The 12,805-nt window shown below is 37.4% G+C and overlaps 4 protein-coding genes across 4 annotated transcripts; all 4 read right to left on the bottom strand.

The window, feature by feature from the left end:
• Positions 1-919: 919 nt before the first annotated feature.
• Positions 920-3,942, bottom strand: LOC103327301 (uncharacterized). The gene is given in 6 exon segments (XM_008229614.3): positions 920-1,119; positions 1,257-1,380; positions 2,513-2,651; positions 2,653-2,960; positions 2,963-3,215; positions 3,667-3,942. Coding segments are annotated over 5 exon segments (687 nt in total). The 5' UTR covers positions 3,063-3,215; positions 3,667-3,942; the 3' UTR covers positions 920-1,103.
• Positions 3,943-4,523: 581 nt separating this feature from the next.
• On the bottom strand, positions 4,524-5,304 carry LOC103327324 (3'-5' exonuclease). Its single transcript, XM_008229634.2, is given in 3 exon segments — positions 4,524-5,055; positions 5,057-5,269; positions 5,272-5,304. Coding segments are annotated over 3 exon segments (624 nt in total). The 3' UTR covers positions 4,524-4,677.
• A 594-nt stretch (positions 5,305-5,898) lies between these two features.
• Positions 5,899-6,456, bottom strand: LOC103327325 (uncharacterized). The gene has a single exon (XM_008229635.2). It carries the CDS (start codon positions 6,454-6,456, stop codon positions 5,899-5,901), a length of 558 nt encoding a protein of 185 aa, XP_008227857.2.
• Positions 6,457-8,600: 2,144 nt separating this feature from the next.
• Positions 8,601-12,805, bottom strand: LOC103327302 (Zinc knuckle (CCHC-type) family protein). Its single transcript, XM_008229615.3, has 6 exons — positions 12,665-12,805; positions 11,931-12,253; positions 10,442-10,889; positions 9,773-10,071; positions 9,161-9,528; positions 8,601-8,856 (listed from the first exon to the last, which is right to left on the bottom strand). The coding sequence occupies exons 2-5, from the start codon at positions 12,231-12,233 to the stop codon at positions 9,184-9,186; spliced, it is 1,395 nt and encodes a 464-aa protein (XP_008227837.1). The 5' UTR covers positions 12,234-12,253; positions 12,665-12,805; the 3' UTR covers positions 8,601-8,856; positions 9,161-9,183.

Genomic DNA, 12,805 nt, shown 5'->3' with positions numbered 1-12,805 from the left:
AATAATAATAACCTAAGCATAATCTTGATAAGATTAAAGTGGCATAAGTTTTTATTTTTCTAGGGTTTGGGTGTTTTGGGATTATCTTAAAGTGGTAAGGATATTTTTGGAAGGTAGTAAGGAAAAAAAAGGAATGGGAATCAAATCAACTACCCTTCCCTAGTTGATCTGATTTCTGGTTTTGAGGGGATGTAATTATGGATTTTGAGATGGGACCTACATATTTTTTTATTCCTGATTACAAGTAAACACAGGAGAAATTCAGGAATGGAAATCATTCCCTTTCTTCTCATACCCATTACTTATACATAAACATGCCCCAAGTGTGGGAATTGGTTTGAGGAACATTAGGGTTTTGAGGAATTGATTTCTTAGGTACTTTTAACCCTACAAGAAGTGCAGCCTTACACTACAAAGCCAGAGTATAGATAGATCTATTTCATAATAATCTCATCCACAGTTCTAAAATCCAAGCAGAGCAACCTCTCACCCTCATTTCCCAAACCAAAGCAGTCCCAAAAAACCACTCACCTCACCATTCATATTCACAGACCCAAAACTAGTACATAGCCGCCCAACGATAAGGCTTCCCCTACATCACCTTTCTCATACAAATCCTACAAAAACATGAAGGAAAAGAAAAATCAATGGCATAAGTAGAAAAGCATAGCCATTTCTCCATTCATTTTTGTCGCATAAGGTATGGTTCATCTTTTGAGTCTTGGATTCAGCTTGGAGTCTGAAATTAAAGAATCTTGGAAAGTTGCAGATGTATTCAGAGTTAGAAAAATGAAATAGTCCGAGGGACTTACTAACAGCCTGGATTTGGACACTCAAATCCCTACTTCCTAACTTCTGCAACGAAGTATCATCAAGACTTGTCTTTTCATTCATGACTTGGAGTTGTGACTTTTACTAATTGAGCACAAGCAATTCATTTCTCATTAGTAAAATCATTCATTAACCGAACAAATTAACTCCCGTACAAGAAAACTTTCTCAAAATCTCTTGTAGTTATAGGCCTGTACATATATACAAAAGAAAAAGATAGCCACGCACTGCTGCGACATTAGTAACTCTTCCCGGTGCCTGAACAAAGAAACCTAGTCTTCAACGACACTGCATTAACAAGAAACACCCAAGTAGGGAAGGAAGGGATGAGACACAGTACTAAAGTTGTTGGACCTTTTAGTTACAGAGCCTTGAAAGACGAGATAAAATCGTAAAACATGAACCTAGTGAAAACAAATACACACCCTTGATAAGTAGAATTGGGTAGGCTGCTTTTGTAGAATTGAACTGAGACTAAACCTTCAGTTAGGACTGCTGGCTCGGGAGACCCCTGCATAATCACATTTGGAACGCTTCTGGAACTTATCCCTACAGCAGAAGTTCAACAAACATTCAGATGTAATTACAGAAATCATTGAGTAGAGCTATTCAGGTTAGCCATCATGAAAACTGATTCTAACAATAAACTCACTGAATCCCTGAAATTATTTCACAAAGTATGGAAAATGTTACTCTTCTCACTCTGATTATCAGCTTGATGGACTGAGGACAGTTTTCAGATAATGATGGTGGTTATTTTGTTTCTAAAGTGAGTGATAGTAAGAGTGGAGTATTATCATTTCAGCAAATGATCTCTTTCACTATCATTTTTGTCATTATTCAAAAAAAGTGGCTCCAGCAGAGGCAGAGGAGTAGAAGGATGAAGTAACGAAGTTAAAGAAGCTGGATTTTTCAGTAAGCAACTAACATAGTAACAAAAAAGAATCCCAATATGTTTGAGTAGGCTTGTGTAACATCAAAATACTAGTAAAGGTAAATGATTTTGTTATGGAACTGTAAATGATACAAACTCAAAGAATCGCATTCTCAAAGCCACAAGAGAGTTATATTAAAATCTGATGTGGGAGGATTTATAGAGTGCAACATTAAGAAGGCTCGTCTACAGCATCGTACATGAGATGTTCAGATGAACTCAGATCCTAGCTAGTGAAGATAAAAAATAAAAATAAAATCCTTTTTTTTTCTTTCCATCTTCAATGAGCTGTTTTGTACTCAAATTATCCTGAGTCGAACAAAAATCAGAACTTATGGTCCAATAGACAAATAGCAAAAGAAATTCCAAAAACGAAATAAGACCACCAATGAAATAAAGAAAGAGCCGCAGCCCATAAAAAATTAGGTGAATCCACAAAAAGAGCTGCTTCAGGATTCCTGCTTAAAACCGCAAATGGATACTCCAAACCTGAATGCTCAAATGAGAATGCTCTGTACACAAGTATCAATACAATTGTTTCATAGGGATACAATAAATCATTGGGGTTCTGTTCTTTTATTTTTCAAATCAGAATAAAACTTTTTTTAAAGTTCTGTAAAATAATCAGATGTAGCTTATAAGTAACAGAACTGAATGGGAATGTAATATCCATTAAATATAGTATCACACACAAAAGAAGAAAATGGAAGGAAAAGGACTCAATTATATGCTGAAAAGCCAATCTACCTTGAAAGATTATGACAAAGAAGAACAGTAATGTGATGATCATAGCAGATATGCCACTTTGTAAAGATGATGACTTTGATGCTTTCATCTTCTTCGCTGCTTTCCTTTGCTCAATTCGTGCACGCTTTCTCTTGGCCAGCTTCAGTGATCTCCCTAACCAACTTCTGGTCAGCGGCATCCAGTGATGGACCTCTAGGAGGTCGTGGTGGCTTAGGAGCATTCCTAGAGTTGGGCTTCCTACGCCACTCATTCTCACTCGTCTTTTCTGCAAGGGTCATATGTCCTTGATTCTCTTCCACTTCTGAATTCCTTTCTATTAGTAACTCCACACTGTCATTTCTAACCTCACCAGATTTCTCTGAACTGCTAGATGATTCAATGCCACATGTACACACAACTGATTCATTGGAACTCAGTAACCCACCCAAATCACTATTCAAGAATTTCTTTTTGGTCCTTTGCTTGAAACAAGCTCTAAGCTTGCATCTTCTTCACTAGTACTCCCTCCACTTTCAAGGTCTAATTCAAATCCTTTTTCTCTGGGAGCCATATGAATCCTTCCAAGCAAAGTAGGACAACCCTTTGAGCTCAACTGAAGTTTCAAAAAAACCCTTCTAGCTTATGACTTCAGATGTAACGCCTTATTGTAATAAGCCTAGAATTCTCAAAGAACCACATTGAACCCTCAGAAACAATCAGAACTCTGCAAAGGAAATCAAAATTGCTCATTTATTTGCACCGGCTCCAAAGATTCAATGTTCATAGAAGAAAGAAAAGAGACATGTGGTGCTGTTGAAACATGTTTAAAATTAAAGATGTCAAATGTGATACAAAATTTTTAAATAAAAAAGGAACAAAAGGAAAATGAAACAACCAAACTATGAACACCAAAAAATGGAAACCCCTACCTAACTTGATATTACCCAGCTGGGGCTCATAAGTCATATAATACTGTAGTGTACCATTACCACAAACCCAAAAGAAACAACCAGCGCAATAAAATAAAAACAATGAAAACGGTAGTGCATAGTAGAACTGTAGAAACAGAAGTACCAGAATGACAAAAGTGGATTCTGCATCAAATTGTTGCCAGCAAACAAAAGCAATGAAATGCCCAAAAAAAAAAATATTATCAAAGGGAAAATAGATAGTACCTTGAGTAAACGAGAAGAACCGCTGAAACCCATGGTTCGGTTTGGCGATCTCAGGTCAGCACGCACACAGAATCAGAATCACACACAGGAGTCACTTTTCTCAGAAAATGAAAACAATGGTAGGAGAGGAGAGGAGTAAAATAGAAACACGAGAAATCATAAAATAAAAAATTTGAATATTTTTCATATTTGTTATTTAAATTATTTTGTGTTTTTGTTTCCTAGTGCGTTTGTCATAGCCTTAAACAACAGTTAAGAACGAGGACGTGTTGAAGTGTTAGGTAATAGGTAGTCCGGGGACGGCAATGGCTGCGCCCTCATTGGTTTGTGCCTATTGACGTGTTGGAGACCTATAAGCTTGGGTCCCACACACGAAGTGAGCTTCACTTCATCACCTTCAGTTCTTTTTTTGGGTCACTTCATCACCCCCATAAATCTTCAGTTCATCACCTGATGTTATTTGACATAAAAAAGGGCTAGGCCCAAACAAACAAGAAATTCAAAAGCCCAAACTAGCAAAAGGAGAGGGAGACTAGCATGCGGAGTTCCTTAATAGTCGTCCAATTATCCATTGCAGAGTTATTATTGAACTGTTGAATTGTAACCTCTTAACATAGCTCCTCATTACAGAAGTTCCCGTAAAAGAATTAATAATTTATGTAGTAATTCGACATATTGAAAAGAAATTTTTATTTTATTTGAAATGTATAATCACATTCATTTATTATATTTTTTAAAACAACTTGAGCTTATATAATATGTAAAAGCTTTACAAGTGATTAAAAGAAACATAAAAATAAAAATTTGACTGTTGAGCTTTGTAGACTGTTAATTTGACATTAGATTATTCGGTTCACGCTTCATCCTTTTAAACATCACATAAGGCTAATAGATACTTAACTCAAAGCCTAACATACAACAGAATAGACACCAACAAAAAAGAAAAGAAGCACGCTTCAAATTCAATTCTACTCCCATCCCATCCCATGCCTCTATTTCTCAGCATGTATACTAGCTACTAGAATCACCAGCCCCCAACAACTTGTTCCCAGTTTCAAAATAAGCGTAAACATTTAATGTAGCCAGCTTAACCTGTTTTTTGTTGAGTTTATTATTACACCAGTCGTTAAAAACCGCACTTGTAGGCTTCTGAAGCTTCAACAAATTAAGCTCAAGAGCCAGTTCATCAACCCCACAAGCAGCAAGGTGAGGTTGCCGCATAACATTTCCAGCCAAATCCCTCAAATCAAAAGAGTTCTTGCAACCAAAACCATACTCCTTCTCCAACTTGGCTATATTTTCCTTGATCCCAATCCCCACAAAAGTATAATCCGGTAGATGAAGAAAATTGAGGAGCGACCGCGGCGCTGAATCCAAGTAAGGAAGCTGTAACAATAAGGCAGCAATCGCCATCACACAGAGTTAAAATTGCAACTTTGGTTTTTGATGGAGTTTCTGAATCGGAATCTAATGAATCATGGACAAAAGTCCACTCAGTGTCAAGGCCTATAACCTTTTTTTCATTGCTAGCAGCATTGGACATAAAATTCCTTATTCAATCATCTACGTCTATGCAGCAATCTGCCACCGTTGTATATAGACTCAAACGCTCCCTATAACTACGGTACTTGTAGACATAATTCATAAACACACAAAATAATCAGCATCCTTCGTATTATATACAAGGAACCCTACACACGTAGTAATGATGTCAAGGTAATTTTGTACTTTACTTCAAAGGGTTTCATGCAGGCATACATAAGGTCATAACAGTAGTTTGGAATTGAAAGATCAAATGCATATAGGGTACGTCAAAAGATAAAGAGAAATTTATTGCTAATTTATTCTCATCTATGTTTTGCATCCCTCTTCAATTCTTTTATCAATTTCGAACTTGAACAGCCAGCTCTAATGTTAACAACGGAAGCTTTCTCAGTTCCCATTCAATCACTCAAAAGGATGCTGCGAATTGAACCGTGATCTTCAATCAACGGAAGTACATGAACATACAGATTTTGCAAATGGATATACAAACTCTTCAGATGCTCCTGTATTTATAGAATTAATAAAACTCTAATCTTTCATTATCCATAAAATCTATCAAATCAAAAGAGACATTAGACGAAAGCGTACTTATAGGGAAAGCCACTGAATTCCAAAATAAACTCAAGTCACACTTCCAAATTACATAGAATTGCTCCACACTAGAGTCAAACAAAGACTCGCCAACAACTATTTCAATGAATTAACCAGCAAATCCCCAAAAATAAAAAAGTTAAAAACATCAATAGCAGCACTCTGGATTTGCTCCATGCTAAGATTCTCAGCACCCCAGTCTCCCATGACAACGCTCAAAGGCTTTGGTTCAAGCTCAACAGCTCCACTCATAACAGCCATATTAACCATCAGCGTCAAGTCCACCGCATTCCTACACCCAATCCCATACTCCCTCCTAAGCAAGGCCAAGCTCTGAAATATTTCAACGCCCACAAAGCAAAAGAGAGGAGCAGCCAAAAAGTTGATCAGCGACTGAGGGACACTATTATTCGTTACCATTTTGTTGAGTTGTATGATGATGCAGCGAGAGCCTGAGCAAAGTTGAAGAGTGGCAGCTTTGATCTCATCAGTAAACTCAACGTGGAAGCCGATAATAGGAGGTCTTGATGATGATGAGTTGGTGTAGTTGCAAGAGAGTATGAGTTCTGTGATGAAGCTGTCCACAAAAGAAGCACTATTTATCACAGTGGTTTTCACTGCCTCACCATGCACATTCACATTGTATGTTGCCATTTCTTATTCTTCTTGGGTGGTAGTGCTCTGCGTATATGACTTAACATCTCTTCTCAAACTGGTATATATATGCACACAAGCGACTTGCCCACTAGCTAGGTTAAAATCTAAAGGGCTCTTGGAGTTCTTCTTGGAAATGGAAGATTTTTAATTTTCTGTCTACCTAGGTTAAAATCTAAAGGGCTCTTGGAGTTCTTCTCGGAAATGGAAGATTTTTAATTTTCTGTTCAGTATTGGAAACCCGGCCAAGTTTAATGAATGCATGCTTGTCTGTTATCATTTCTTCTCGAAAAAAAAGAAAGAAAGAAAAAGAGCAAAGGGCTTGTCTTGTGGAAAGCAAACTATGCCAATGCCAACCAACAAATTGAATCTTAGTCATAGCCCATTTTTAAAATACAAATTTATAAATAAACCCAATTCTAGACACGTACCCAAACACTATTTAAACATAGAAACACACCCAAAATCAACCCAAAAATCAACAATTGTATATTTTTTGGGTGTGTTTATAAATGGGTTTTGAGTGTGTGTAATGATGGGTTTGGGTGTGTTTATAAAGTGTTTTGGGTGTTGGATTTTTTTATAATTTCAACCCCCATTTTGGGTGTTTTAGTGAAACTCCCTTTAAAATGAGACCTAAGAGCATCTCCAAGGGAGATGTTAAATATCAAACATCAAATTTAAATTTGATGGCTGATGTGACAATTTGACATCTTATATAGCTTTACACTTCATCCGATATGTCAAATTAAATTATTATTTTATTACATTTTAGGGTTGATTTATTTTTAATTAAAAAGAAAATAAAAGAAAAAAATAATAAAATATTCATTTGACATCTTTCTTTGGGATATCAAAAATAACATCTCAACCTCAAGCCTTCATTCCACATCAGCTTTGACACATGGGTTGGAGTGACGTGAGATGTTATTTCGAGCCGTTAAATGTCTATTTGGCACTTTTGACACATCGGTTGGAGATACTCTAAATTCTAATTATGATATAGGTGAGGTTCTGATTTATCTAAAAAGGGTTGTTGCATCTTTGGGGTTAGCCTGAGGTATAGTTCAATTGTTTTTTTTTCTAATGCGCACAACTATTGTATTGTATATGAGATGCCTTTTCCTCTTATCAAGCTCCATTCCATTAAAAAAATAATGTCACCATGCAATCTTTGAAGTTTGGTTCATGGGAAAGAAGACTTTGCTTAACTGAGAAAGTAAAGGAGAAAGTGAAGCCATCCTCCCAACTGGGTTTTGTTTTCCCTCCTCAAAAGTGTGAGAAAATGAGCCAACATTAAATACACATTTTTCATGACCATTTTATTCCCCATTAACAATTTATAATTACAATATATCATTAAATGCATTATTTTTTTATTTGATTTAATATAGATATAATTGAAAATTTATACAAACTTTGTTTTCTATTCATACTAAAAAAAAACATAAGAAATGAAATAAAGTGGTATCTCCCAATTTACTTTTCCAGTATTACCAAACGTGAGAAATGAATCATTCATTTCCCATCTCTTAGGGAAATGACATGAAAAACGATTTCCTCTCAAATTCGTTCCGTGAACCAAACGGGGCCGAAGTGCAATCCAATCACTCCCTATAGTTAACCTACCAACAGCTAAAAAGGTAACATATAAAGCCTTTTTTGGGTCGCTGACTACTAGGAGATAATTATGATCATTTCATGCTTACCAGTAAATCCATATAAGGCTGCTTAAAGGCGAATTTTCAGAAGATCGCGGAAATGCGGTACTATAATGATCAGCTCAGTTTTGATCTAGGGATTTCTACTTTTGATTACCCTCCTCTTTCGGTTAGCCCAGTTTTGTTGCTCCCTCTAGAGCCGTTTGCATTAGGGCCAGTTTTTTCCTTTGTTTTCGGGGCTTGGCCCCCTTTTAACCAAAGGTGAACTGGTACTTACCGTATTGTAACAGGGTCGTACGCATCAGTGCTCAAAACAAGTATAAAAACCTTCCAATCCTGGGAATTAAGGAAGATGAACTATTCTAACAAATGAAAAAAATTATTAGAACCCATCCAGGTGCCTCCCCTGTTCAACAGTAGGCAGCGTTGTGTTGCAGCGAAATAATTGAAAATTTCAACAATGGCATTCACATCGACGTACTATTAAGATGAAGAGTATCTACTTTAATTATAACCCAATGAATACTGTCAAAAATCCAAACATTACTAGCCAATAGAAATCATGTCTCACTTCTTTACAACAAGTTCTAAACAGAACTGAGTCACCATATTGCAAAACAGCAGCCGTACCACTCGATTAATGTGCACAATTCTTCCCTCAATTTTAAATCATAGAAAACATGCTTACCTAGATTTGGTGCTCCCCTGTGCATACCGCTACATTACTCAGACCTGCACCCTGAAAAATTTTCGGAGCGGAATTTAACTAGTGCTAAATAATCAAAAAATAATCTGCAAACCACATTAACAATTCCAACATCCTAGTTCCCTAGCCAACCCAACACCCCCAAGATTCACAAATCGACATTCTGTGTGCTTGCTAAAAGCATTCTACTAAAATTTCAGCTCCGCATCCTCAAGAACCACGTTAAATAGTGTTTCCCTCAGATGAACCTGGATATACGGGATATTCAACTTTTCGGCCAAAACTTAAGGTAACAATTTAAATCCTTTTAAGTTGCCTGAAGGGTAAGACTACTCACCAAATGTAATTGCACTTAAACATTCAGTATCGACCGTAACCTCTCCCATAATCATCATGCCTCTGACGCTGGAACTCGCCAAAGTTGTCATGAGGCCTTGACGGATAATTTTCCATAGGGTTTGGGTATCTGCTCCTTGAATCCATAGCTAAACTGGCCCCGGCATAATGAGGATTGGCTGAGGAGCCATCATATTCATTATAATTCTGTGATTTATAACCACCAAAACCTGAAGTCGACATCTGCTGATTAGCCTGTTGTTGATGCCTCTGGGCATCAATTTGAATAAAATCCTCCCACTGTTTTGCATGCATCCCCCTCAGGGTACCCAGTTTCTTCATGTAGTTCTCTCTCATTTCCCTAATCACCTTTTATCCGTATAATACAAAGTCAGATACCATAAATTTGTAAAAAGAGATCAAGCGTTTTAAAACAATTACGTTTGGTAAGAAAACAGGCACGGTAGCTGGAGATATACTAGACACAAGTTTTCCTTTTATGTTAAGAAAGGTATAGGATCGTCAAATACCCAATTATCACTTCAAGCAACAAGAACAGAATTAAAAGTGTTCATTCTATTTATATTTTCGAGAGTTGTAAGGTAGTCCATACCTCACGATGTTTGTAATTTTCTTCATCTTCTTCCTTGTCACGAATTCTTCCAAGTTCCATTGCCTCTCTTTTGTACTCCAATTCTAATTCTTCTAATGTCTGAGGGGTGGCAGAGTAATCAAACTGACGACCAGATTGCATATCAGGTCCTTTTTTATCAGAATCCCACCCATCATTTCTATAAGTAGCCATGCTCTGATTATGACCATCATATGAACTATACGAGTTTCCCATGTAAGGGGCACGGGCTGGAGAATTTGAATGACTTGGACGACCTCTAGCTCCATCATTACCATAAGCTTCATGAAATGAAGAGTATGTTAAGCACTTGATTCAAGATGCTAACACAGATGTCAGCTTTAATTCAACATACTGTCTTATTTTCAGAGAGAAACGATCTGAGGCAAAATTTCTGGATATGCTTTCAGTAAATGATTTCATTTCCGAGACAACCCGATCAATTCAGACCCAAGTTACTTCAGAACTCTACGTAGTACACACAATTCTTGAGATAAGAACTTACCTTTTGCTGCAAACAAATGATAAGCAACAAGCCGATTCTTTCATAAATGGGAAAATTTTACAGACAGCAGGTAGGAAATTCTATGGGAACCTAACAAGCTACGAACTTCCTATATAGACCATAAACATACCCTATGCTGCCCCTACCTTGTGGAGAACCCCTGGAAAATTTCTGCATATCCTGACGTATACGGTCTTCAACAAACTTCTCCTGCCTGTGAAATCTTTGTTGAAAATGTGACCCATTTCGGGGACCAGAATGAGACCTCTGGGATTCAGAGCGTTGTAACCGTGAACCAACAGGACTTTGCTCAGATGACCTTGATCTAGTCATGTGAGAACCAGAACCATCTCTTTGCTCACCTTCCTCTCTAATCACTTTGTGCACAGCATCCACCCCCTTTCTTAATATTAACCTATCCTTGCCACTGACAATGATAAATTTTTCCTCCATCTTAATATTGCAGCCAATATCCTTTTCAATCCTGTCTATCACTTTCTCTGTGAAAAGTGATTTTACATGCTTTTCTCTAGCAGGTACCCTTTCCAAGAAATCTTGGGACTTGCGATTTGCTCCAAGCGTAGATGGACACCCCTAAAGATTCACCAAAATTCATTAGAACATATTTTATCATAAGGAAAAATAAAACCCTTCTCTTTCCATGAATATAATCACAATATATTTTTTTTATACCAAGAAATCCACCAATCTGCTTTTGCGGACATAGCTTTGAAACTAGAGGCCCCCGCCGAGCCATACAAGCTTTGGGAGGGAGGAAACATTAGCAAATAGCTAGATAGGTACCTGTGGGGGTTTCGAACCTCAGACCACATGGTAGCGCGAACCATGGGCCTGTCTACACATGTTGGTGTAACCGCAAACCAGCTAAACCCCACATTGGTAATATTTAGGAATAAATCGAACCACAAGCAAGTTTACACATGCTATGCGGTTCTATCAGTTTTTATGACCTTGCATAAATTTCTATCACGACTATATTTTTGCAATGAGGTTCATAAAGTACCAGTTTCTTTGAAGAAAAAATCATAAGTCATTTTGGTGAAAATACTAATGTAACAGAAATATAGTATGGAGAACAGAAGACACAAGTCAAATACATAATATGACTAATAGCCACCAACCTAAGTGAGCTACAGCTTGATTAGCAACATAAACAAACAATGCCAATTGAAAGTAGCTTTGGAACACAGCTCATAGAGGCATATGGAATCTGTTCTGTTCAGACAAATAAAACGCTCTACCTGCCCAAGTGTTTGTGCCTGTCGGGAAGTTTATTGGGGTGTGTGTGTGGGTGTGAGTATCAAGATGCAGAGATGGGATACCTAATTCCAGTAATAAACCTAAAACTCCGAAAACAGGGGTACCCTGAGCGAAAGTAGGTTACCAACAGAACTAGTATGTGTGAAAAATCTGAAAAGATACAGCATCAATCTATCTGAACTTGAAATCTAGCAGACCACAAATGTAAACTCTCGGGCAGAAGCTGCTTCCAATTACTAAGTCAATTACAAGATGGTCTGAGCTATTCCAATTACTAGAAAAGGTGTTTTATAAATCAGCAATTGAAAAATAAAAGACGAAAAGTTTGTGTATGTGTGTGTGGCAAATATTTACCTGAGTAAAGTGACCAGGTTCCCCGCAGATTTTGCAAATCATTTCCTCTTCCTTCCTCTTCTTCCAGTTCCTCTCAGTAGCTTTTGACTTGGCCTCCCAAACCTTGGCTTCTCGGCTGGTGAAATCAGTTGGGACCGCGTTCGGGTCGCGAGTTTCTTCTTCCTCGTCAGACCCGGTAAGGGACCTTTTGTTTGGCTTTGCCCTATCTTGTGTGTTTGTGGCATTTGACCCAGGAGGGCCAGTGTACTCCTTGTATAGTTCGCTAAAATCATCATCAATATCAGGGTCTGGTCTCGTTTCCATCTAACTCAACGTTATGAACTCTAACGTTGCACAACACAAACCAAACCTTATCAGTATCCTCCATAGCCATCAAATTACATAAGCAAGAAGATAAATAATGCATCTTTAAGACATTCCCAAACACCATCTTATTGAATATTGATATTGCAGTCCTATGAGGACCCAATTCCCAATCGATTAAGTTCACTTACTAAGCAAAACACTTTGTATGAATTTCTAAACAAAAGCAGCAATCAATGATAAAAATGATAACAAGCTCTGTTTTTCTGGGCAGAAAATCTTCGTGAAAATTAAAAAATAAATAAAGTTTTAAAATCCACTACGTGATTATACAATAACATAATATGGCAAATTAGGGGCCAAGTGAATGCTTGAATGAATCCAATCTGGTGTACGGAAGGGTGTTTCTGTGGAAGAAACGAAAATATTACCTGAAGAGTGAAGATAGTGGAGCCGCAAAGCAAAGGCTTTGAACGTCGATGAGGAGAAGCTAAAGCCTAGGGCTGGGTTTGTTAATCTCTGCTGCAGGCTGATGTTTCTTTGTTATTTCTAGATGTCACTCTTACTTTATT

Source organism: Prunus mume, linkage group LG4, assembly GCF_029339155.1.
Source record: "Prunus mume cultivar Tortuosa linkage group LG4, ASM2933915v1, whole genome shotgun sequence".
Classification (NCBI taxonomy): Eukaryota; Viridiplantae; Streptophyta; class Magnoliopsida; order Rosales; family Rosaceae; genus Prunus; species Prunus mume.
This window is presented reverse-complemented; position numbering and strand designations above follow the sequence as displayed.